We start from the raw sequence: 27828 nt of genomic DNA on the forward strand, positions 1-27828 counted from the left end.
GGATCACCCCCGCTGTGCCTAAAATTCAACATCATGCGTCACTCCAGAGAGGTTGTTTTTGAGAAAACAAGCTGTGTGTGTGTGTGTGTGTGTGTGTGTGTGTGTGTGTGTGTGTGTGTGTGTGTGTGTGTGTGTGTGTGTGTGTGTGTGATAAGGTACACCACAGTTTTACAGCTTTCAATAGACATGAAACCATTAAAGTAGAGATGAGCGCATGTCAACACCTGGAGGGGACAGAGACATGAGGGGACCGCTGGAGACCCCAGAGTGCTGTGGACACACGATGACCTCGCGGGAAACTGGACACTTAAAAGTGTGACGTGTGGTTTATTTAGCTCCATTAAATCTTCAGCAGTGGATCTCACATAATATGAAAACAGTCAGATGTCATTGATGCTTTAATGTGCAAAAAATGAGGAAATGTTTGTGAGCATGAAGGTGCGTTTGAACGTGTGTGTGTGTGTGTGTGTGTGTGTGTGTGTTGAAGGGCGTGCATTCCTGTGACATGTAATCTCTCAGCACAGTTTATCCACCGCACAGGGAGAGGTGGTGTAACCGTGTTGGTCCTCACACGTCTGGTTGAAGCAGCTGTAGAACTGTGAGCTGCATTTGTCCGACCTTTTGTTCACGTCCTGCTCGGTAGTTTATCCTCAGGGTTTCTAGTTTTTCAGTCACGAACGCGAGCCAAGTAGCCAAAGTGTGACAGAGGAGAAGTGTTTAGAGGCTCTTTTTTAGCATTTGCTGTATGTACTGTATGTGAAACACTCACTGTGCTGAAATGATTACTCAGATGGACAGTGATAGATGGAAATGGATCAACGCATTGGGAAATCAATTGGATCGTTAATCCCAATGGGAACTAGCAGCAGCAGCCTGTGACTAGCCGGTGAACACAGTGGAGAATTCAGCAGCTAATGAACCAGATATTTCCCTCTGGGCTTGGCAGAGGTCAAAAATAGAGCTAAAAAGAGACTAAATATTGGATAGACACAACTCCAAATATATAATGTTTCTGGACATGCAAACATGTTAACTGATAATGTTTCAGTGTTGTTTCTAGCTTGTTAAGAATTTTTAACAGCCCAGCATTCTTTTACTATTGCCTAGGGGACAACTCATTTGTTTTATTTTGGGGGGAACTTAGGTAGATATTGTTAAAATATGTAGTAGTAAAGTTGCTAATTTCACTGTTAAGGAATAAATTAATGTGTTAGAGAAGGTGATTCTATGAGGGAACTTTGTCTCACTTGTGAAAGAATAGTACAATCGTCCAAATTAAACTATCCCTTCAACGTTTGCCTGCTTTGATGACTTTGCTGCTGTACTGAATAAAAAGGCCAACCTGGGCTCTGAGTGAAGATTCAAGCTAATTTACACTTCCCACGTACCAAACACGGTTTAATAAGCTGTGTTGCTTTGTATGGGTGCCCTGTTTTATCACTTTGTAGAGGAGAGACCAGAAGGGTCCACTCGAGCTGTTTTTGTTCCTACACAGAATCTTTATCGGGTTGTAAACTGCCACCTGTTCTTTGTTTGGTTTGTTTTTTTTGTCTGTACTCTGGCTTTTGGCAGTGCACCTGATGTTCAGTCACCTGCTACCAAAAGCAAGTCCCGAGAACATGTTGACCTTAAAAAAAGAAAACATTTGCTGAAACTGAAGTCTAACCTTAGCAGTTTCTGCACCAGATGAGATGCCTCTTAATCAGATTCATGTCATGACAGCTCTAAGCACGCTATACATTTTTAATTTCAAGTAGTGCAGACATTTGAGCAGACTTTGTTGCTGACCTTTGACATTGCTCACAGCCAGGGGCGTGTTGGTATGTTATTGAGGCCTGCCTTGACATGGGTGGTCTCAGGGACAGGGTGACATAATGACCCTTTATTGGTGACACCTTGTCATGGACAGCCATTTGTATTATCAGAGGGAGGTCAAGAGACCTCTTAGGAGCAGGACCTTTTAACCTTCACATTATTATATTGCCTTTGATGACATTCTAGATTGATGTCAAAGACTAAGTGGGAGCAGTAAAGAGGAAATGAGATATCTTGCAGCTAAATATGAAATCTATAAGGGCAGCCACAACCATGGCCAGGGCCAGGTATCAGACCTCTTTAAGTGAACAAAACATGTACAGTATCAGAAGAGTTTCGACAACCGACATGTACTGAACGTTAGCACTGAATTGAAAACAGATTTGTGCTCTCAAGTAGTCACGCTTTTGCTAGCTTTAGACTTTATTTTACCTCCAGTATGTTGTTTTAAGGCTGCACCCAGTCAGCGGCTGCTTCTTTTAAATAAAAACAGGATTTTATAGATAGACTTGCTTATATTTCTCAAAGAAAGGTAGCATTAAAGATTGTTTTGGTATGGAGAGAATGACAATTCACTGTTTCAACAAGAAGCATTTTTTGATTAACCATTTGTCATTTTTAGCATAGCGTAGGGATAACAATGTTGATCTGTCAGTCCACCACTTTGGTCCAAAAAATGCTGTACAGATGTCTGTGGACCCCCACTGATGAGTCCTGCTTTTCCTGTAGTACCGCCATCATGTTGACGTTTGTGGTTTTGAGTCAAATTTCTTGACAGCTTTTGGATGGAATGCCATAAAATTGGGTACAACTTTGGTGGCCCCCTGACTTTTTATTTAGCACCATCATCAGATCAAATTAGAATTTATCCAGTACTTTGCTTTATGACCACATAGTTACAAAACTAATGACAGCCACAGCAACCGTCAACCTGTACTCTCTGTTTTACACTAATTAGCAAGTATTAGCTTGCAAACCAGCTTAACGTGGTCAACATGGTTGACATTTTACATCATTGTGAGCATGTTGATGCAAGCAACTTTTTCTGGTTTCAGCCTCTCAATTGTGAAGATTTGCTGCTGTTCTTTGACTTGTGTGATAATAAACTAAAAATCTTGTGGTTTGGTTGATCACATTAAACAATTCAAAGACCTTCTCTCACTTTAGGAAATCTTTCACTATTTTCTGACACTCAATTTATTCAAACAAATGAATGAATTGATGATTAAAGTCATTGTTAGTAGCAGCAACACCAGATTTTGATCATGTTGGCGCTCTTGTTGAAGCATTTTTAATGATGCCTCGCCATTTTTTTTGTGATATCTTATTTGTTACTACCCCTACAGTAAATTTCTAGTCATTACATTGTTATTGGTCTGGTAGTGGATGTTTCAGTGCTGCAGAGAAGAACATTACACTCATAAAAGTCTGCTTTCTACAGGGGCTGGTGTTTTCTTGCTCGCGTCTGCTGAGAGCGAGCAGATCAGCTTTCTATTCGACTGCATCGTCAGAGGCATCTCCCCCACCAGAGGCCCTTTTGGACTGCGGCCAGTTTTGCCAGGTCAGTACCAGAGGTGTTTAACGCTGCTTAGCTGGAAAGCCAACGACGCTCAAGAGAGGCAAAGTTTGGCTGTGAGGACTATTATTTAAAGAGCGAAGACGGATCTCTGTGTGATGCTTATTTGTATAATTAACAGCCCTGCTGTTGCTGAGGAGTGTGAGCAAACACTTAAGTCAACACTGGCCATTTAAATTGAAGCAAACCCTGCATGGCTCCCCTCCTGTGCCTCCAGGGATTTATCATAGCTGTCAGGTGTGCTGCCTTCCTGGAATCCAACCATTTTTGGCAGAATGAGTCAGAGGATTCCTCCATGGATGAATGTGCTTTGATGTGACCAAATTATGACTGACAGCTGTTTTTTACGTAATTGGATAATCCTCTCAAGCAATTTATAATTTTAGTCGAACATCCTAACCCCTGACTTAAGTGTACCGTGGTGAAATCTAAAGCAGAGGGTCACCTTAAACATCAGTAAGAGGATAACTACTGCACTAACTGTGATTAGGGCTGCATATTCAGTTGTAGTCTATGTATAGTTGAGGGTGTTGTGCTACTGGTGGGAGAGCTGGAGGATGGGCCGAGATCCAAATAGCCATTAATGTTTTTGTATCATTACAGCAGGGCAAGATTTCAATTTGCCATTGATGTCAAGCACGCTGGGAAAATGATAGACTTAATATGTGAACAGCGCGATCTCCATCTGTGAATATTTGAACGCAAAGGAAATTGAGTTCTTTTTAAAGAGGTAATAGGATGGAATATTGCAGTACGCCTGTAACAGTGAGGTTTGTCTGTATAATGAGCACTGGGCTCTAACATGTCCACCCTCTGCTCTCCTGTTCTTCTGCCACTCATTGTGAAAACTTGACAGTATCTGCTTAGTTTCTTTGCTAAACAGGTTATTTTCCAGTGCACAACTTGTTTCTTTAAAATAACATCAGCAGCTGTTGTTTGAAGTGGAATAAAATGAAGTCAATGCACAACAATTTTGTTAATTGATTAACTTTTTCTTCTTTTGTCTTATGCAACAGGAAGCTTAATATCTTTGGGGTTGAACTATGACAAGTAATTTGAAGACGTCAGTGTGGGCTCCGTTTGGCATGCTTTACAATTTCCTGACAAAATTCAGCTTATATATATAAAAATGCTCCCCCTCGGTTTTCAGATTGTCCAAAGTTTGTGCCACAATGTGAAAGGGATCAAACTAAGTGACGACCCCCAAGAAAATTATCACTTAACCCTGTAGCTCCTCTCAGCTCTGCAGAGTTTTAGCATCTTTTGGAGCGTTGCTTTGGTTTTCCACCAGTCTCATCAGTGAGGTTTTTGGCCGCGGCAGGCGGTTGCTTTTAGCGAAAAGCTCTGATAAATCACCACCAAACGACGGGGATGCGCAAAGTTAGTGACTAGCTAGTGAACATGGTGGAGTGTTTAGCAGCTAAAGAGACAGAAATTTCTCTCAGGAGTTGGTGGAGACCAAAACAGAGCTAAAAGGAGAGTGAATATTGGATTTAAAATTGCCTGGTGGACATCGTATAAGGTGTTAATGTTGATTTTTGTGTTTATAGTTTGTTTCTGCTGCCCCTAAATGACTAAAAAAAAAAAATCAGTTACTACAGGTTGAAATTCAAAACTGTATTTCTTGCTACAGAAATGTTGTTCTGGTGATGCTGCTTCAGACAGTCCCTATCCACAGTATAGTAATAAATGAAACAGTAGAAATGGTCTTTCATACAAAGAATCTCGTCCCTGTACCTTATCTATGTGTTTTATCCGTCACATTTGGATGCTAGATCTAATTTTACTAAAGCTGTTAAACATTATCTGCTCTCCTGCTGTTCACTTTAACACCTTCAATTTTCCACACTAGCGGTTTTAACATTTTCTCTCACCCAGTGTGCAACTTAACAGGAAATGTGGACAGGGCAGCTGTGGGGGCTTGTGGATATTCTGGTTTTCACACATCTTGCCGCCCAATCACAGGTTGAGCTCATACTCCTATTATTGTGGTGCGTAGTAGAATAAATAGCAGGGAGGATGTCGGAGGGAGAGCAGGGGGTCAAAGTCACAGTTCACACAAGTAGAGCAGCCAAAGCCTCCTAATCACTCCGGGCATGTATGTAACCTCATCCACAGGATTCCGCTGCTGCCTCCCCCACTTCATTTCATACTCGGTCACCCACCGCTCCACTCTCCCCTCTCCCCCATTTTATACTCTTATTCCTATCTGCAGCCCTTAATTGTGTCTCACATTCTCTCTTGTGGTTCACCTCTCAGTCCTCGTCTATCTCTTTGTCCTACTCAGCGCCTGACTAAATGTCTCCACCTCTATTTTGATTAATTGCTGTTATGTTCCCAGGCTCACTTATCTGTTTGTCACCCCTGCGTGCCATACTGTTTCCACCTTTCTGCCGTTCACTGTGCTGCTGTCTGTTTAGTCTACAGGATACACTTTATGGTCCGAGAGGCACTTAAAACTTAGATTACTGCAAAAATTGCAACCGAAAAATGTAATCTAGCCGCCCTAATGGATAACAATAGAGGGAACAATGATTGCAATGGCTGCTTCAAGTGGAAAATGTACCTGAGCAGCTAGTTAGACTTACCTGGCTTTACCAGCATATGAAAAATCAGCACATGAGTTATATCAGAAGATTACCACTCTCATGTCTGCAGCAGTCATTTTTATCCTTTTGTTTGACTTGTACGGATTAAACAAACAAGATTGTGTGCAGTGTTCGGCAGGTTTTGTTTCCGTTGGACAGATTCAGGCTACTTGTTTCCCCCTGTTTCCACTCTTTATGCTAAGCTAAGCTAACCTGCTGGCTGTAGCTTCATATTTAGCATGCAGATCAATCATCATTTTCCTATAATGTGGGATTTCTTATCTCATGGCATGACATGAGAGAAAAGTTGTGAGGGCACATTTTTCAAGCCTGCGTTCAGCTCACTGCCATCTCTGACCAAATTAGGATTTTCTGGCTACTGTAACTGTCAAAGGGGAGGAGGCGTTAGTGGAGCTTAGCTGGGATGAGCAAGCCACAAAAATACAGCGTGTGATAGGCTGCGACACCTGTTAGTCAAGCAGATATTACCCAAGACACACTCCGTTTTGATCTCCTTGGCTGCGCTCCATGTGGCCGTGCTGGCGTGCCGCTTGTTACATAGCGACATTGGCAGGGAAAGCTGCTTAAATGGAGTGCAGATGGCATATGAGGCGGTGGGTATGATGTGAATCTCTATCAGCTGATAATCAAACCACGGCAGGTATTGGAGATGCTGTGGTCAACTTTAATTTTCTCATAGCTTGTAAGTGTTGGCAGAGGCAGCACAATACCTTCTTTATTTGGATGGAGCCATGACAAGCCATGTGAAATATGTCAGTTATATCAGTTAGTGTTGAGTTACGACGCTGCTGGTGCACAAATGGAGAGCAGAGCTGCAGTTATTAAAAAAAACATTCTCACATTTCTGTCCTACTAAGAAGGAAACATGTTTTCACTGTGTGAAAAACATTTAGTTATAATGAGAAAGCACTTCTTTTAATGAGAATAATTCAAACCGTGAAAGTGTCACTGTTACATTTTTTTCAAATCTTAGCTTGAATTTGACCAATTCTGATAATGATTTTAACTTTAAAGTTAACTGCAGTGGTTAGGTTTTCTAAGGTTTAATACATTCCCCAAAAAATGTCAAGTTATACATCTTTGGATGCTTGAATTGCAATGCTGCAAATTAATTTTTCAGCAAGGAAAATCTAGAACGGGAGAAATCTGTGCTGCCCACAACAGTAGGACAGAGCTTTAGTCTGATAGTTTGAAATAAAAGTTCAAAAGGAAGATGGAAGAAATTCAAGTATATTGTAATTCAAAAGGTAAATGTTGGTACAAACATTTGAAGTCTTTTCTCTTTGTCTACACTAGACAGCATTCAGAGGCCAAATACATTTCTTCAAAATTCATCGATTTGGATTCTTGACATGCATTGTTGCATAATCAAACTTTCACCAGGGAACATGTTTCTCTTTGAAGGTTATCTGAGTGCATCTTCGTAAATACCAGTAAGACATATGTTTGTTTTCCAATTAGAGACAGGATATGCAGGGAAATTCATATAATCAAAATATGAGTTTGTCCCAGTCTACTCTTTTTTAATTTGAGGACACTGTTATATACTGTAAGTCGATATGCCACATGTAGGATGTGATCTCAACCGTTTGCAGAGCTCTGGAACATTTACCACATTACTGTTGCGGGCTCGGATAGATAAAAAACATCGATACAGTGTTAAGAGTTGACCTTGGATGGTCCAAGGTACATTAGATCCTTGAACAGTACCAACAATCTTTAGCCACTAGCAGCAGGGCGCGTACCAACAGAGCCACGTGGCAGCGCTATTAATAAACCCTGTAGTGTTACACAAATACTGCAAGGTGTTCCCCTGTGTGACCCTTTTCTGGGCTTGTGCTTGCAGACCAACTAATAGTACACAACACCACTGCCAGACTGATTGCTAGTTATTCTTCTCACTTGCATCCTGTGGCTGACGTTTTTACTTTCACAATGCCACAGAAAGCTGAGTGAGACCCTTGTGGTTTAAAGTGTCCCGTCTCGTTTCTCTGGAGTAGCTGGATGTGTTTTCACAGCTGCGCCCGTGTCGCCGCAGTGCAAAACGCTCAGCTGCGTCACATTTGATCCCGTGTCACAGTGAGAGCGGCAAGACTCACTAAACTTACCGTGTCGTCACTCGTCAGTTTGATGACTGCAGCGTGTGCTCCGATGCTCTCTCTTACAGACCCCAGCTCCAGTCAGACGAATTCGGAGGAGAAGCTGAACCACGAGGCCCAGGAGCTGGAGAAGCGACTGAGCATGCTCTCTCACAGGAGCAGCACAGGTAGAGCCACGTGACTGTAGTGCTGTGCTCAGATTCAGAGAGGCAATGAAAAAAAGTGAAACTGCAGCTAAAAGTTTGCAAATCTTCCTACTCTGAATGTTTACCTTTACATAGTCATCCCAAAGCACCCATGACCACTGTCTTACTGCAGGGACCCCTCTTCCCCACCAAAGAGTATAAATGATACATTGGATTTTAATAATGCTGTACTTTAGTTGTACTGTAGTTTGCAAATTTGACATTGCGCACACAGGTGATTTATTATTTATATTATGTGGTGAATATCAGGGAGAGAAGTGGCTGAAAAACAGACATAATGATGTTATTATGCTTTATATGCTTTATTGATGAGAGCATTTTTTTTTTGGTAAAGCTAGTGATTAAATTCAATAAAGGTTTATTCTCTTTCTGGGCAGCCTCGTCCTCATACTGCCCGTCTACTGGGGGAGACGACCGCAGCATATCCGGTTCGTCCGATGCGTCAGACACTAGCCAATCGGACTGCAGCATTGGCAGCCGGCTGGCCATTTGGACCGAACCGGCCTCCAACCCACCTGAAAGCACCGGCCATGTGGGCTCTAAAGCAGCGATGCAGAGCGTTGAGAAGCTTTCCGTTAACCAGGGAGGTGGGAACCGGCCTCCTGCCAAGCCCCCCAGGCAGCTTCAGGAGATCGGCCGCCAGAGCTCGTCTGATAGTGGCATCGCCACTGGCAGCCACTCCTCTTATTCTGGAAGTTTCTCCTCCTACACAGGCAGCCTGGATATCACCCCTGGGGAGGACTTTGGGTCTGTTTTCAGCTTGCCTCCCCACTTGGCTCAAGACCTGAGCCCTTGTACTTGCCTCACTGCCCCTGTACATGAATACCAGGTACCAACATCACTTAGGTATCTCTATGACACTCCCAGGAGTCTGTTACAGGAGGGAGGTGGAGGTGCCAAAGACGGTGAACCCTCCACCCCAACTAAGGACACTCCTGCCTCAGCAGACTCAGAAGAGGGGGATAACAGCAGCGGGGTGACCTGTGGGGGTCACTCAGAACCTACTAAAAGACAGTCAATGAGTGAACACTTACCAGGCCCCTCAGAGGAGAGTAAGAAAACCAAGGTGGCGCCCTCTAGTGAACACCCAGACTCCTGTCACATCTGCAGCTCTCTCACATCTGTCTCCAAAACCATCGTGACCATCTGTTCAGTGTGTGGTGGATTTAAGGTGAGTAAAAAAAATATGATTCTGTGTCAGTTGTGTGGACTAAAATCTTGTTTTTTTTGCGTATTTCTACCTTTTTTGTCAGAGACAGACTTGATTTAAGCTCAGAAACAAGTGTAGTTCTATTCTCGTTGGCCATCTGTTTGCCTCAAAAAAAAAGAAAAAAAGTCGTGTTCCCTGTTCAGATAGTCTCCTGAACGTGCTCTGCTTTATAACTCCCTGTCATACAGTAGCAGCTTGTGTGAACAGGCCTTATCATCACTCTATCATCTGTTCTGGAGCACGCTGTCAATATGACCTTCGTGGTATCATGCAGGCTGACGGTGATGCCGCCCTGTGTTGGGTGTCAAAACAACAAACAGTCCCATGGTCCATCTGTCTGACAAGTTAGCATTTCAGCAGCCCGTTGATGTTGACACTGTCCTTGTATCCAGCAGATTTAGGCCTTGTGAGTGACTTGTGGTTATTCCCTATGTACACCTCTACCGCCTATGTAGAGGTATATTCTTTCTTTCTTTTTTTTTTTGAGAAGTACATGTAAACTCCAAACTGAATGTCATTCAAGTTCGGTTGCAGCTTTTATACCCAGGATAAAAAAAAGAAGCTTCTTCAAGTAAAACATTCTCACTATAAACGAGGTTCAGTTGTCTCCCAGATGGTTGGCTTGGCAATCGTGGTGTTGGTGCTTGTTTCTTCTTCAGAGTTTGATCCATATATGTTTGAGAACTGCGATAAGCAATTATTTTCATTATCGATTCATCTGGGGATTATTTTCTCAATCAATTGGTTTTGAAAATTGTTAAAAATGCCCATCAGAATTTACCAACAGCTAAGTTTGCATTTTCAATTCTCCTGTTTTATGCAGCCAGCTGTCCAAAACCCAGTGATATCCAATTTAACATCACAGAAGTCTGAAGAAATTAGCAAATTTTCATACTTTTTAGTGCTGGAGCCAGAGCATGTTTGCCATTTTGCTTTAAAACGACTTCAATCAATTAAAATAATTGTGGATGAATTTTCTGATGACCAGCTGTTTCAGTTGTGCTGTGTGTTCTCCATTGATAAGCTGCTGCGAAGGAAGGCGTGTTGGGTAGAAATCAGTTTTTGCCCTTTGATGTTTTCAGGTGGATCCTGCTTGGCTGTGGTATATATTGTCATTTATACGAGATTTCTGGTTGTGAATTTGTTCTTCATGTCTGTGATTCATTAGAAATCTGCACAACATTATCAAGTATTGTCTTGGCATTTGTAGTGCAGGAATTTTTTTTTTAAGGCTGAACTTAAGCTATGATTTCAGTTTCCTTAGTAGAAGGTGCAAATTCAGGAAAAGCTTTTCTGTCCATAAGTCACTTTTATTGAATCCTCTAAACATATAGCTCCACCTGCTGGTAGTGCATTTAGTTAAGAATGCAATTTGCGTTTGATTACCTGAATAAAATGTTTTCTTTGTTTCTCTTGAGTCAGTCCTCAGTTAACTAAATTAAGCAGAGTTATTGGCTAGAAGCTGATGGATCAGGCATGAGCAGTGTGGGAGGGCATTTATCACCCTCAGCATGAGCAACACAATCCACCCCTGTATTTACTGGCTCACAGCGACAGGGCTAGTTCAAAAGAAAACATTCAACCATAACTCAGTCCTCAAACAAATGTCATTTCACATTTTTGAAGTATATTCATGAATCCACGAAGGTCATTTTATCATAATTAGTTGTACTATAATTGCAGTCGCGCAGAGGGGGAGTGTGGGTAATAAATCTACAACACATCAAAGTGTGGAATATGCTCTGTGTGATGGATGTAGTCATCTGACATCCGGACATGACATTCAGAGCCATCACACCTCTCAGCACAGTCCACTGTGGTGATCTTTTAAAGGATAAGCCTGGTGATACTGCATATTTTTGTTATTATCAGCATTTTTTATTATAAGGCCAAAAGCAACAATGAATTGATCCTACTAAGAAGTATTGTCTGTGTAGCCAAATCCTGATATAGCTTATTGCACATGGCACATAAATACCATCTAATTAAGCCAGTTTTGCATTAAGAATGGGGTTTGTGTAATTTCCTATTTAATCTCACAGGGGACACCGTGCATCCCTGCGAGTGGTTCAGTGATACCTGCCATACCAGGTAAGTGTTATCACCTGAAATAATGTATGCACGCTGCACGCATTGATTTCCTGCATGCATGAACAGAGTTGTTGCACGTTTGAGAGAAAGCGTTCACGGTTTGCTGTAGCAGCTTATTGATTTGATTTGGGAAATGTGTGTTGAAGGGTTGGTTTTTTTTTTGCCTTAGAAAATCATTTTTCAAATCCAGCAGATCAAAGTGTTGACAAATCACCATGCAGACCCAGTACTGCCAGTGAAGACAATATTGCAGAGAATAAAATTCTGGAGGAATCCTGTGCCTCTCCTGGCTCTGGAAGCATCCACAGCTCAGAGGAGCCAACAGGGCGGACGGGTGACGATTCACCGCTGCCAAAAAAAGGAAGAGTGAAATTAGCCAGTCTCTTAGCCGATCTGTTAGGGTTTCCAACTGCAGAGAGGCAGCCAGAGGCGACGACTAACAGACTGAACTTGTATGAGTCAATGAGCCCAAGATTTGGAAATGAGCTCAGATATGCACCAACTGGCTCCTGTGTACCATCACAAGTTTCCCAGCAAGACAAAAGAGCTGTCATTTATGAAAGCTGTTATAAGTGTCAAGGAGAGCACTGCAACCCTCCTCCACGGGTTGCACCTGCTGAAATGTACCGCAACAGGAATGTTTCCACTGCACAAACCTTTCCACCTGGCCTGCACCTGAAGAAGAGCCGGGAACATGGAGTTGCTGCTAATGAGGAGCTGCTCTATCAAGCTGGCAGTGATGGATCACAGAGTGTGGACAGGCAGTGTCAGTATGAAGAGATGAATGGCTGGACGGTGACCAGCGAAGGTAAGAGGCCTCTTCAAAGCTTCTACGATTCCTCTGGTGTCCTTTTCCTCTTCAGTCCTTTGAAATGGATCTTCTTCTTGTTTCTGTTCTGTTGTTCTTGTTATCATCAATAAAAACACACTTTCCTCCTGTCCTTTGTTTAATCAACTGCTTGTTTTCTCTCTGCACTCTGAGATCTCTCCTTTTGTTGCTTTAACGACTGAGCTGTTTGAGAGTTGTGAACTGCTAGAACAGTAGTGATTTATAGGCTCTACTTGAGACTGACTGATGAAATACAAAATCAGTACCATGTTCTAATAAAGCCACAGTTGTAAAGGGTTATAAGTCATAGCTGTCTTAACTAATGGTTAATAAATCATTCACTTATGCGTTATAAATCAGCTGTAAGACAACTTTTGGGTTGCCAGGTTGTAAAATGTATTTGACTGAGAGGGCTTTATGATTGCTTACCTTTTGTAAACGGGTATTTAGCTTATCAAGCCTTTATTAATGGATTGCCAACATTTATGAGATCATTATTATCAGCTTGTAAATGAGCTATAAAACATTAGTCAATTATTGGCTGTCACTAATGAGCCATCATTAAAACTTCTATAAAAGGTACCATATTGGAAAGTGGTTCCAAAAAAACAGATAACAATATGTTGGCCATGGCTCTTTTTTCAATAGAAAACATTTCTGATGAGAATGTCTTAAACGATTGTGGAAAAATTGTGAAAAATGTATTTGTTAGCACTCTCTGGTGGACAAACTATGTAATTGCGGCACTATTTGTAAAGAACCTTGAACACAGTCTCTTTAGCGTTTCCCTTTTAAAGTTTCTTGTTGACTTTTTGGCTGATATATGCTCTTATTAGGTGCCCCTATCTTAAATGAATGCAGTCTAATAGGACAGTCCTACATTCTATCCTGTTATAGGGACTGGTGTTTATTATTTTGTCCACCCCATTTCACTTGTTGACGGTAGACTTATTAACAAACACCTCTCTGTATAATTCTAACCTTCACGATGGGAGGACTGATGGCAGGACGGTTGTATTGGACTGCATTAATTTTAGCTAGCTGTACCTACTAAACTGGCAACTGTGTATCAGCTGATTGCATCTTAATGCAGATATGTCTGTAGTTATATTGACTAATTGCAGCGGAGAAATGCCAAACATTTGCTTGAGGTCATTTAGGGACTGTGTTGCTGCCACAAAATGTCCCTCTCATCTCATCTCATCACACAATGTGGTCACAATTCACTAAATAGAAATAGAGATAGAAAGGAGTCCTTATGAAAAATGTGTTTTGTGAAAACAAATGTTATCAATTGGCAGATGCATCTTTTTAATTCTCATATCTGTTGGTATTAACATTAAAAATCCTATACTACTCACACTACAATATAAAGGCTCTCTAAATTTCTCTCTACATTGACAACGATGGTTGGATCTGACACTGTTTGCTGCATGTTGAAAGTCTTCACTAGCATGCAGGTAGTGATGTCTGTTTCTTGCACGTGAGTACGGCTGTCATTCCCAGCACCAGGGATGCTGTTTGAGGTGATGAATCAATCCACTGTTTTTTGTTCCCATCACTGGATCTGCAGGAATTCATGCATTTATACCCAGAGAGCACCCTGTCTGCTTTGATTCACTAAATGGATTAAGAGAGCCCAATGTGGGATTATTTTTCTGTCCTGGCTATTGCACAAAATTGGAGTTTAGTATCTTATATTTAAAACACACTATATTTTTCTCTTCCACCAGACAAAAGGCTTAATAGTAAAGAGGAAAGACGCAGAGCTGATCCTGCTTATGAGATCATGGAGAGTCGGGCGCCGGAGAGGAACTCCGAGGTAGGCCAATCCAAAACTCTCTAATCCGCTTTATGATATCAACCACTCACACATTTTGACTGTGTAACTCATTGTGCTCTGAGTTCAGCTAAACATTTTTTGGGGAAACGTCTGATAGCAGCTCACAGAGGTTAGTTTTTAAAAGAGGCTTGAGCAATATCTGAAATTTAACATGAAAAAATATGTTAAATCAGCACTTTGTAGTTTGGAATTTTAGTTAGTTGGATTAAGAGGTTGAGAAAATCGGGATTGTCTCTGTGATGCTCTCAGTCCATGTGATGTGCTGAAATCATAGCATTACAGCATTGCACATAATGTATGTGCATTCTCTTGAACTTAATCTTATGCATTTTAGGCTCCAGTGTGGGTGTGTGATGAAACACATTGTTTGTAGTGGTGTTCATCCAGCCAAAAGTAAAAGAAGTCCAGCAGTAAAGCAGAAGGGTCGGATGATACGACCTCACAAATACTCAGTTGGTGTTCTAGCTCTCGTGAAACTCTCAGCTTTGTATTAAACTGCATTAGTTTTATCCAGGTATACCTAATAAACTGGAAACTGTGCGTATATTAGTGCAGAAATGCCGTCACAGTTAACTGATTTATTCACCTCTATAATGCAAAATGAAACTGATTTAAGATAAATCAGTATGTCCTTTCTTGTTTTGGCCTGTTTTGGGCTTGACTCTGAGGTGTCATAGGTTGTTGTAGCTATTCGCTTTTTAAAGGGATGGTTGGACATTTTGGGAAATAAGCTTATGCAGTTTCTTTCCAAGATTTAGATGAGAAGATTGATACCACTCTCATGTCCATGTGTTATGACCAGAGCTAGAGCTAGGAGGAGATAAGCCTAGCATTAAGGCTAAACTAATCGGCCTGTGGATCCAGCTGTACACTTAACGCACACACATGGGAGTCGTATCTACTTATCTCACTTATGGGACAAGAGCCATGAAGTGTATTTCTGGAATATAGATAATTTCTTTATTTTCCAGATGTGCATTGCACAGCCAGATGCTCCTGAATGTCATATGGAACACAATTTTCTAAAGACAATGCAAGTAGTTATAAAGCAAAGTATCCAACTGCTGGAAAATGTAACAATATAATCATCTGATTAGAGACTTTGGCTTTCATGTACAAGCCTCATTCATTCTCAGCATGATGGTGGTCCCATCAATGGATCCCTCTTTGTGTGCACTGTGGCCTCTCAGTGAGACTGAAAGCAATACGGCTGCACTCCACCACCAATTTTCACACCACAATAGCTGTGCTTACAGTGGCTGTCTGGAATCAGAGATTATGTGGCAGCAATTTAAAAGGCACGGTTATCCCTTCCATAACGATGAGGCATTGCAGACAGTGTTTCCGCATGTAAGTCATAGCCCTGAGCTCTGAGTAAATCCTGAATATCAGCCTCTGTCTATAAATACTGCTGACGTGTCCACCAAGCTGTTGAGGAGAAAGTCAGTCACATTTCTTATGTAATTAACTTAACAGTTTTTTGCTGTCTCTGTGTCTCGGCAGGCAGAAGGAAAAAGCAAGTACGAGCTAATGGGCAGCTGTGGTCAGCAGAGGTTCCTGCAAGAGACTGAAGGTGAGTGACGCTGACATCAAGTGATGAACATAACCAGGTTGTTTTTTCTAGTCAGTTAATGGACAAATGGATACGGTCTCAGCCGTGCGTTACCCAGGCTTCTTACAATAACCAGGACTTACACTCACTCACAGATAGGGAATTAAATGGATGAGTCATGCACCTGGATCGTCATAGCTACAAAGGCATCACCTGCTGCTTGGTGAGCATGAATTGAAATGAGTGAATGAATAAAATTAAGCTTATTCAGTGTCAAAAAGCAGCTTGGCACAAGGCATAACAGTCAGAAGGGCGATGTTAGGAACAGACATGAACACCAGACATGCAATGTTTATACATACAGACTCATAATATCTGGAGCCAGTTGCAACAGCTCTTCAGAAGTTCAGCCTTGGCTAGTGGTGCGATGTAACTAAGTACTGCACTGAAGTATTTCCATTTTATGCTGCTTTTTTCTTCTATGTTTATTTGTCAGCTTTAGTTACTTGCTCCTTTGCAGAGACGAATTATGCATTTGTATAGATTTAGCTACCTGTCAGCACATAAAGTAGCTAAAATTAGCGCCAACTGTACCTGTTGCAACTTTAGTGATGCACCAATAATATAACATTCTGAAATTTGATGCACTGAAATAGATGAAGTAGTTGTTAAGAAATATTTTCACCCAGTAACAGCCATGTGTAACTGTTGTGGAGCTAACTGAACGAACTGACAAAACTAGCCTGCTAATACACAGCCTGTTTAGACTGCAGAGTCAAATGAATCATATGGATTATGGTTGACATATAATGGCATGCAAGTGTGGGCAGCCCTGGTCGATACATCCCAAGAGATTTGAGCTCTCATAATTTTTACCAGGGTGTCTGACCTTAATTAGCTTGACAGCGCTATGTTCACAGTCATTCCTAAGAAGGGCCAGGTGGTGCAAGTTTAAAAACTTTATAAATAATGTGACTCTTCAAACCTTGTCCAAACAATCCAGCATCTATGAGCTCCTCTAAGCAGCTGTCTAGCACTCTGAAAATGAAAATAATTCATGCCCACAAAGCAGGAGAAGGCTAAAAAAAAAAAAAGAAAGCGTTTTCAGGTGGTTGTTTCCTCAGTTCGTAATGTAATGAAGAAATGTCAGTTAACAGGAACCATAGAGCTCAAGCTGAGGTCTGAGAAGAATGCTCACTGAGAGGCAAATCAAAACCTCTGACTACAAAACACCTTTATGAAGTTTTAGCTGGAGTGGTGGTGCACTGTGCTACTGTGACACCTGCATATGGCCCGCACAGTCCCCCGACCTAAACATCATCAAAGATCCGTGGATAGACATCAAAAGAGCAGGGTAATCTTGCTTGAAAGATGAAAGAAATGTGTCATCTTTTACTCACTTAACTATTCACAGTAACAGAAATTTTGACCAGGGGTACCCAAACTTTTGAAAACCACTTTACATTAATCATTTTTTTGTATTATTAAGAATGTGTTTTCTGAGCTTGTACGCCTATTGTTGTTGCTGCTGCTTACATTGACATCAGCAGTTAAGTGTTTATTTGTATATTACTAGAATGCCGTCATGTAAAAGCAAATCAGATTCAGGTTTGTGGTTCAAATTTAATGACAGCACATCAGAAGGACAAATTAGGGCTAATTTAATTTATGTGATTTGTGTTGTGATGTCAGAGATGAATCACGTATGAGCCTGAAAAGCAATGCAGGTATAAATTGCTTGCGTAATTTGCGTTGTCGTTAATGTAATTTAAAATGAAGGACTCGGTTCAGTGACCTCTCTGTTTCATTGTATAGTGGAGGTATTGTATTTGTGTCTTCATCTGCACTTTACGTAACGCCTTAAACTGAAGTTACGTAAGAGCCTATTGTGTCAAGAGAAAACACACAGATATAACCGACCGGAGAGTGCAGTGATGCGTGACAGGATACCTGCCCTGATGGTGAGGTGAGGGGACAGTTGTCAGGGGACGTTTGGCCACTTAAGCATCCCACACCCAGAAACATGCCCTCAGTCTAATGCACACCTGCTCTAGAAAGTCGCAGCAGCTGTCACAGTGTGGCACCAAACCCATCAATCATGTTCATGTACCTACACACACACACGGCTCGGCTCCCATGTCATCTTTCCCATCATCCTGCCTCAGCAAGCAGCTAATGGACGGGGACGGGGAGGAGGCAGCCAGGTCCAGGGGCTCAGGTTTACGTGATGCAGGCTCGATGGCAACTGAAATGGGTACAAAATTTTCATGTCATCTAACAGTAGATTGGTAACACTTCATATTAAAACAGTGCAGTTAGCAGCTATGACTGATGGTGTAATATTGGCTCACTTTGGTTCCATATTCAGACATCTATTCTAGTGTGAAAGCATTAGGATTTTTGGTGGCATCAACTGTGGCATACAAGGCTTGAGTGACCTTTACACTGTGCAATAACAATTGTTTTAAAGGTTCATTGTCATTTAAGCGGGCTGTCTTTGGCCGTCAAAGCTGAGTGGACTGTTGGCAGATGTGTCTTTCAAAGCAATCTGCACTCAGTAGCCAGTTCATTGAGTACACCCAGCTAAAACAAATGCAGTCTAATACAGCAGTCTTGCAGTAAGCTCTACCTTCATGAAGGTTGTGAGTTTTTGTTGAAACTGTCTCGGACAGATATTGTTTTAACTGTATAATGATATACAGCTCGCTGCATGATGCAGTACAGTTCAACAGCACCACAAACTACATCCTCTAAAATGATCAAACAGTTGACTCAACGCCTCCCTCAAACTGTTTTAACAACATAACTGTCATGGAAGGAGAATTTATGGCAGGACTGCTGTATAAGACTGCATTAGCTAGGTGTACCTAATAAACTGGCTACTGTGTGTAGGAGACCCATGTTCAGTCCCTGGCAGTGGTCCCTTTGGCTCCGTCATGTGATTTGATGAAATTGCAGGTGTGAAGCCGGTGAGAGAACACGTCATTTCTCTTTGCATCAGTGACTCCTGCCGGTTTGTCTGGCCTCTTGCACAGAGGATGGGATCTGGGAAGGGCTAGTGTCGTCCTGGTGAAGTCCTTGTTGGTCGGTGAAACTGGGGAGAAAGAGGTGGGAAAAGGTCTCAGGCAAAATTAATTTATTGGTGTTTCCATTTCCAAAAAACATCTGATAAGAGGTTTGTTTGTTCAGCAGTGTTCTTTATGTCACAAGTTGGCATTTTGAGTCAAGTCGTTACTCCTTGGGTTCAGTTAGACGTGTTTTCATGTCAGCCTGCAGATCTAATATACGAAAGGTGGAAAACTAGCTTGAACAGGCATCTCGCCCTGAAGACACAGCTGTCATTAGACCCCTTTTCCCCTGAAAAGCGGTTCACTTTGTGAGACTCAGCCAGGTATTGTCTCTAGCGTCATGCCTAAGGGCATGAAGTGTATTATGGAAAAGTCCCCTCAGCTTTTGAGCTGTGGGCGAATCCGCTTTTGTAATGGCAGCTATTATAAAACACCACACCACTGTGAGTTGTGCTTGGAGTCTGATCAATTAGGTATCAGGCCTCTTAGACGTTGCCAAAGGCTGCACCCACTGAGACCCTGCTGGCGTCTAATGGCTTCTCACTGACTGCACAAGTGTCCCCTGGGGTTGATGCTGCGGATAATGGCCACTGCTTGCTGCCATTTCGGAAGAGTCAATAGCAGGAGAAATCTTTTTTTGTCACCAGATGTTACGTATTCCCCCTTTGAACAGAATTTACAGCGCTGCATCTATGTACACGATGGTGTCATGACAACACAGCTGTAGCAGTACAGATATATGAAGCCATGGCCATCTTTACAGTCACCGCGGAAACTAAAGTAATGTATTTTATGCAGCATCTCATAGTTTTACAGTATGATTCTGACACAAGGCAGTTTATGTACTTTAACGAATAAATTAATAGAATTTTATGTACTGCTGGAGGTGTGTAACGACTCATCCAGAGAGCCTCATTAGTGTTGTTAGCAGTAAATATCCTCAGCTGAACTGCTTTCTGTTGTTGTACTCCTACTGCTGTTGGGACTGCCTGACACACAACAGCAAATGTAGTTAATCTGTTGTCTGTGATCTAGATATTCTCACTAATCTCCAAACATCAGCAGTCTTGCAGAAACTGATGTAAGATTACAGGTGCAGATCAGCACTGTTCACGCTGCCACACTAAACATCGTGTTTGCTTTGTTATGAAGTGGTAGCGCTCGGTCAGAGCCCTTTGTGTTCATTGTGTTATTGTATCAGTCAGTGAGTAATAGTTTTTTGTTGATGTGCAGTGCTTGACATGAATTACATAAGCACTGCATGGGCAGCGTAGCCTCACACCCCTGAATAAGTGAATGTGTGAAATCAGGCAGAGGAGGGTTTGTGTTAATGGTCAGTGTTGATATTTAAAGGTTTAAAAAAAAAAAATCAGACTATGACTCATCAGCCACCATTCTTTCTTTTTTTTTTCCTTTTAAACACATCACACATTTTAGATTATAATCCTGATTTATTGGTCAGACTCCAGCATCCATAAATAAGACGTAGCTTGGTGATCTGTAACTGTAGTGGCAAGCAGAGCTGAAACGATTAGTTGATTAATTAGAAAATTAATCAGCAAGTAATGAAACTGCAACTGTTTTGACAATCGATTCGTCCTTTTAAGTAATTTATTAAACAAAAATGGGCAAAACAAATTGGAGGATTTACTGTTTTTTTTGGTCATACACACTAAGCTGAATATTTTGGGCTCCTCATCAGATTCATTGATGATACAAATAACATTTGCAGCCAGTGAAGCACTAGCAGAATGGATTCTGTATAAAAGAGGATAAAGATACTATCCAATTTCAGCAATGTTCCAGTTTGTCTTTTTTTTTTTCCTCTGTTGTTCTATTTGCACACAGCTAACATCACTAACACATGTTTGTATCACTGTTCAGAACAGGAGTGCTTCTTGCTTTTCACTAGTCTCTATTCACAGCATTCAAGTCATGCAAATTTCTCAGATATCCCTGAGTGTACTGTCCCCTCTATCTTTGCTGGCATTGTAGATAGAGGCATAAGAAAAAAGAGAAGGCATTGGATGATGCCTGTCACAGAGCTGAAATATGCACATATCCCATGCGGTTGCTCTGAAACTGTGTCAATAAGACATTGAGCCAAGCAGCATTCAGTCAGCCAGCAATGAAGTGAACTCTGCATCTTCTTATCCGGGGTGGCTTTTAGGTTTACGACAGGTAAACCATTTATCAAGCACCATAAATTACACGGACAAAGCACTTTAGGCAGCACCGGGGCTATAATTTGTGTGTTAGACAGGAAAAGCTATCACGTTGAAATGGGTTGAGGCGACGTTTCCTGTTACCTTTTTTTTTCTGCTGACTGCACTGTTTGAGCAGTTGCATAGATTTTTTGAAGCATTTGCTGGTTTTACCCAAAATATATAACATTGAACTGCAACTGAACACAAGCAAAGTTAAACTAGAGTCAGGCTTCCAGTAAAACGGCCTATTTTTTTTATTTTTACTACATTTGTGACGAGTTGTGTAAATACACATTTACAGTAGTTTGGTTATTTTTCTACCTCTACGTGTTGAAAACCTGATTTTGTGTTGTTTTAAAAACATTTTTTAAGTGGGTCAAATTTAAAGACAGAATATCACACAACATTTAGCATGTGCTCCTGTTTGGGTTTAACTTAAATATAACTTCAAATTATTGTTAAACCAGAATTTCTCAATGGAAAAACAAGAAATTTATGTGAGTAAACGCACCAGAATGTTTTCACATTTTCAAATAATGGGTTATTGGTTACAGAGCTCTGATGGTGCAATTAAAACAGCAACAGGCTGCAGTTTTACTGCTTCATAACACAAAAATGAATGTAATGTGTCCCTCCGTGGGGGCCTGTCCACTAATTATGCACAAGTATGCTCTGGGGAAAAGGGTCATTCACTGGGATACACTTTGTGCCAGTGTAATGGTTCAACCTGTAGTCTGCTGCTGTGCTTTATGGTTGAAACTAATCTTGACCTTGTTGCAGATGTCTGTATTGGATCAAATGGATCAAACATTAGGCCGATGATGAGGACTGTTGCTTCAAGGGTTACAAACCCTGAAGGGGGAAATCTTTTAGCTTTTAATTCAAGTTATAATGACAGTGTTAAAATAACACCGGCCTTATCCTTGATTTTTTCATCATTAACTTTTAATTAAGGTTGTTATGACAAAAACAAATCCTTTCACAACAAGAGTTGTGTTATCTTTTTAATATTATCAGTAAACCCCACAAAAAGATGAAAGCCAACAGAGAACTGATCCGACTTTGTATTTTGCTGCCCCTTGCTTTTGCAGGGGCAGTGTTTGTTTTCCCCCCCGAGGCACCGCTTCCTGAAAGGCCTCGCAGCGAAGGTGTGACATATGTGAATATTCCCGTCAGTCCCACATCCAAAAAGCAGCTCAACTACATGGAGCTGGAGCTGCAGGAGCCAGGTCCCGGCACCCGAGGGAACGTCGCACATCTCCAGCCTCAGAGTAAGGCCGCGTCGGAAATAACTTTAAAACTGGCAATAGACACGTTTTTTTGCTTTTAACTTATTGTTATGAAGTAAATGTCGATTTTGCAGAATATTGACACCATCAGCGTTTGGATTGGTTCCTTGTGATTGGTGCCTCGCTTTCACGCTGCAATTGTCTGCCACTGGGTACGATCTCCTGGGAAAACGGAGGCTGACTGGCGATGCAGTCAGGCTGGCACCATCTTTATCTGCTTTCATGTCTCCATTTATAGACTGAATGAATGAATGAACTCACTTTCTCTCATGTTTTCTTCTACTCCTCCCTCCGCCCCGACGCCAACCGCTGCTGTAGTTGCTGGTTTCTTCATGGAGATTTGGAAAACAGTGCTGTGTTTTTTGGTAGCTGCTCTGGGTAAAACAGAAGGCAATCGGCTTGTGTTTTTGACGGCAGCGGCAACTATTATACCACTTGGAAACGGCTAGGCGGGTTGAAAGTGCTGATACGATCTATAAAGTGATAGTGATGAGCTTTGTATTAATAAGTTAAACTTTTTTTACCTTATTCAGACCGCAGCCCTGTAACAGTCAGGATGGCGAACTCCACCTGTGGAGAAAAATCTAGTTACTGCTGTGCAACAAGAGGCATCAGAAAATCATGCGTCAAGGATTAACTTCTGAAAAACTCAAATAGATCTCAAAAATGGTCATTTGACAGCTAATAAACTGCCTAATAAAGTGAGACACTTGGAAGCAAGTTGGTATTGGTTCAGTCTATCTGGATGACTTGCAGATAATGAGAGTTGTAGAGGCAGATAAGTAACACACAAAGCATTGCTCCAAACCTTCCTGTTGGTAGTTTAACTCTGAAGAGATGTTTTGACCCATTACTCATAATTATAAGCTCTATCACTTTCACTTAAAGGGCCAGCTACATATTTTTTAAACTATACTATTTTCCCATGTTTTTTTGTCTAGGTGACTAATGGGGACGGTTTTTGAAAATGGTCCAGCTGCAAAACAGGCTGCAGTGTCATCCCTGTGTCAGTTTACGTCCGCCACAGGTGTTTGTTTTTGAGACAGGCTCGCGTTGTTACTGTTAGTGTCTGACAACATAATGGAAAGGACCCAAAAGAGAAATAAAACGTTTTTCTTTACCTGTCACTAGATCTGGTCTGTTGTCTCACCAAGTTTCACGCAAGAAGAAGTCTTACTTCTTACCTGTCTTTTGAAAACAGCTAAAATATTCTGCCGTGACATCAGTCTTTTAGTTACCAAGCTTCCTGTGCTCCAGCCCTCACTCGCTACGCAGTGAATCTGCACGCTTGTACCAGAGCACTGGCCAAACGGACACGATGTAAACGCAAATCATCATCATAATCTAGAAAATCATGAATGCCTTTTAATGCATATTCAGATCCCCATTAGAGATTCATGAGAATTTCTAATGAAGATCATTAATAGATTAGATGTAAGCAGATTTTTAATGCCAAAGGTTTAAATTAAAATGACCTCAGTCCTGGCCTTATGTTCTCATCTTTGTTCACACAGTGTACAAGGATTTATTTGCGCTCGTGTTCTGATCTGTGCAAGCAATTTTGTAAATAATACAATTTCTGCTCAAGAGATATGAAAGAGGCAACTTAAAATAAAGCAGGATATCGATATCGAGCGAGGCTGAGAAGACGCTCTCGACACAAGATTGTTCTGTAATTCTGTTTTACTTTGTCAGAGTTTCAGGAATCGCTCACAGATGATTGAGCGGATTTCCTCTCGTCTCACTAAAAGACAGCTGCGTCCTTGTCATCGGAGACGCCATAGTGAGCTGTAATTGACAGACAAGCAGCCTATTAGCGTCATTGCCCTCAGGAAAACGAGGGCCGCTCGGGCTCCGCCTGAGCGAGGTCAATATCTGATGTCAGCGGTACAGTTTATATCCCGGCATGAGGCCTCATTAATCTGTCACCTGGGAGGGGGGGTTGTCCCATCTTGCCACTGAAAGAGGGTCACAGGGCATTCAGATCACAGCTGTGAATTCACTGGCTCAAGTGGGATCCTCCTCCAGGGACTATTGATGTGTTGGGAGGTTTTGATTTCCTTGACTTCATGAGACTGTAAAACACATCGCTCACGCAGGAGGCAACGATACAGTGATTTGCATTTTTGTGATACTCATGCACATTTTGCTTCTGCGATTAAACCGTGACTTCTTGATTTTCACACAAGGAAGGGCACCAAATTATGGCAATGCCAGTGACATGCATATGGAGGAGAGTGCATGAGGGGAATTTTAAAGACGTCAGCCAAATCATTTGCATATTCTTCTGCGTCGTGTGGCGATGCTCGGTCGCATACCTTAAGCGATCACGGTGGCAGCGAGGGCAGAGATCCGCCTCAGTCTGAACTCGGTTGTCGTGTTTGTTTGGATGTTTACATCAGTTGTCATAAAAGATAATTTGGCTCTCATCTTATTAAAATCTGGAGAATTTGATTTTGTCCCCAGAGCCCAAGGTGACAACTTCAGATGTCTCGTTTTGCTTGACGAATAGTCCAAAATGCAATGATTCAGTTTGCTGCTATGGAAGACATATGAGGCAGCTGGATCCGCAGGATCATGTGATCACAAAAGCCATCTTGCCAGGCTTTGAGTCATGTGCTTGTGGTGGAACCACAGTGGCCAGACCAGTCAGCGCCATAAGAGGAACTACTGGCAGCTACAGGCCGTCGTGGTTTAGAGGTGACGACTGCAAGAGAAACGACTGTTTGTCTGAAAACAACGTGGTCGTGAAGAGCTTAGCGTAGATGCTGCTTTAGCACCAGTTGCATCAGAACAAGGCAGTTTTTCTTCACTGAAAGAAGAGCAGAGAACAGCACTGAAGGTTTTCCTCCATGGAAAAGATGTTTTCCCTCTTCTTCCATCTGGTTTCAGCAAGAGTCCAGTCGTTGATCTGATTGGTTCAAGTTAGCCTTTGGCAGGGGAATGGATGAAACATCTGTCTGTCAAGTATTTTTTGAAAGCGCCTGCTGTTTTCCAGCAGCCTCCATGCATGACCTCCCAGGTGCTTCTGTGTAGCAAACCATCTGCTGCATCAGCTTGTGGAAGACTTAGGAAAGCAGCAATTATTCAATCCAAGAAGCTAGAACCAGTGAATTCTTGCCAAGAAAATTGCTAAAAAAAAAAAAATAAGGCACAGACATTTTGGCAGATGTGCCACTACCTCCATCAGAATTAGATGACAAGATCGACACCACTCTGTCTGCATGCTAAATATGAAGCTACTGCCAGCAGGTTAGCCTAGCATAAAGACTGGAGATGGAGAAACAGCCAACTTCACTTGGTCTGAGGGTACCAAAATCCACCAACCAGGACCTCTGATGTTCAATGATTAACACACATCTCTCATTTTTTACCTGTACAAAAACTGGAGTGGAAAAATGAAAGTCCAGGAAACGACTACGCCAATAATAGTCTATTACAATTACATAAACAAGATATACGTGTGAATTAATAAACTGTAGAGGTGCTGGTAGGTAGATTTTGTTACATTTGGACAGAGCTGTGCTAGCTGTTTCCCCATTTTCAGTCTTTATGCTAAGCTAAGCATACCGGCTGCTGGCTGTGGCTTTATATTTACTATTTACTTATTTAAAAGCAGCTAGCTTTGTCCTAGCAAGCCAAAAGAGAAAGAGAGAGGAGAGCTAAACTTTCTATGACTTACCCCAAGTTGAGTGAGGGTCTGTTTTTGTGTCTTGACAGGAAAGAGCTCCACCAAGTACGCCCAGATTGACATCACCGCCACAGAGACGGCCCACAAAGTGGGCACGCAGCATGCCCTGGGTCGGCAGGAGGGCCTGCACACTCTGGAGCTGAGGAGAAAGGCGACGCCACATTGACCTCTTCATCATGAAACTCAGCACAATGTTTTTGCCCAAGACCAGCGCACTACATCAAATTGTAAAGTTTGCAAGAAACATGGCTCTGAGGGTTTTTTCCATCCAGGCTGCTCCCGAAAGATCTTCTGAGGTTTACGATGAGATTCATTCTCTGTTCTGTTCCAGCTTTTGAATACAGATTTTTTTTTTGTAAATTTCTTCATCCAGTCGTCTGCCAAGTGTCCATTTCTTGTCACATTTAGACTCACTTCTGTAATCTGAAAGCAACTTGAAGATGGAGCCTCCTCACAAAGGTTTGGCACAGGATCAGGAGCAGCATTTCAGAATTGGTCTCCTTTGTGGACTCTCGTGAGGCATCTCATTAAATGGCATTATGTCAGCGCTGGAGCCTCGGGCTAGCTTGGAGGAAGATGTGCCAGTCCTAAACTGAGTCACTGGCCCCAACAAACCCCCCCAGAGCAGAGGCATTTCACAGCTCACTCGGGTCATCTCTAATAACATGTAATATGCTGTTTTTGACCTTGTTTGGGAGAACAGGGCGGGGTGGCTGCAGGGGGAGCAGAGATGCTGTTTATTCTCACGAGGAATTCTCTCATTTATTCCTCTGTGTTAACCACATCAGTGATCCCACATGCACCTTTTAGCAAATTCATATTTGGGGAAACTTTTCATCCAGTCTTACTAAGAACACTGCAAATTTCAGGCTCACTGTTTTAAAAGGAATTAAAAGACAGGATTTTTGTTTGTAGAGCAGGATCATTGTTTTTTTTTTTCCTGGGTGTAACTAGTCAGAATCTCATCGCTGCTATTGAGGGTTTTTTTCTGCGTCACAGTCTGTAAGAAATAGGATTTACTGTGGAAAAGTCTTCATAAATAATTCAAAGCAGGGAAGATGGTGAGAAGCACTGGGTTTTCTTAATCACTCAGCAACAACATGTATCCCAGAACTGACCGTCTGGCACTCATGGCCTTCGATTTTCAACATTATGGTTTTGAAAGGAAGTTTGAAGTTTGCATTTTTACTGAAACTGCAATTATGAAAAAAATAGTTTAGCATGTGTTTCATAGAACTATTTTATTAGCCCATTTTAGCCAATGTATTGTTTTTATCTCATACTCTGAGTCTATTTTGATATCTGTAAATAAATTTTCTTTCTATTAAGGTGATGTGGGTTGTTTGGAAATACACTTGTGAAGACATAATGTATGTACAGAAAAAGCTATATTGAAAGAGTTCAAGGACAGTGCCTGGTTCTTAAGGCGCTATTTTTTTCTTGTAATACTATTCTTGTAAATTATTTAGAACATTAACCGCTTTGATGTGCGTGTTCAGGTTTTCTAGAGCTGCAGTAGATCCCATATGGGACTTTCCCCCCATGTACAGTTGTAAACCAGTTTGGTACGATATGATATAAAGCATCCTTACAGTTGATGTGTTTGTTTTCATTCAGCACGACTGTGAAGCATCTTAATCTCCAGCCTGGATTCCAAAAAAGTTTGGACACTGTGTGAAACATAAATAAAACAGAATGTGATACTTTGCTAACCCTTCTTGACATGTATTCACCTGAAAACAG

General features: G+C 41.7%; 1 protein-coding gene across 1 annotated transcript in view; it reads left to right on the plus strand.

Annotated features, from left to right (window-relative positions):
* LOC121626951 overlaps window positions 1-26935 on the plus strand; it is a 33102-nt gene extending 6167 nt beyond the window's left edge. Inside the window, exons 3-11 of the mRNA XM_041965706.1 lie at window positions 3257-3376; window positions 8168-8266; window positions 8683-9476; window positions 11558-11606; window positions 11800-12414; window positions 14169-14257; window positions 15782-15851; window positions 22197-22354; window positions 26120-26935. Coding sequence (XP_041821640.1) covers window positions 3257-3376; window positions 8168-8266; window positions 8683-9476; window positions 11558-11606; window positions 11800-12414; window positions 14169-14257; window positions 15782-15851; window positions 22197-22354; window positions 26120-26251 — 2126 coding nt within the window. The 3' untranslated portion in view covers window positions 26252-26935. The remainder of the gene's footprint in view (window positions 1-3256; window positions 3377-8167; window positions 8267-8682; window positions 9477-11557; window positions 11607-11799; window positions 12415-14168; window positions 14258-15781; window positions 15852-22196; window positions 22355-26119) is intronic.
* The last annotated feature ends 893 nt before the right edge of the window (window positions 26936-27828 follow it).

Source organism: Chelmon rostratus, chromosome 23, assembly GCF_017976325.1.
Source record: "Chelmon rostratus isolate fCheRos1 chromosome 23, fCheRos1.pri, whole genome shotgun sequence".
NCBI lineage: Eukaryota > Metazoa > Chordata > Actinopteri > Chaetodontiformes > Chaetodontidae > Chelmon > Chelmon rostratus.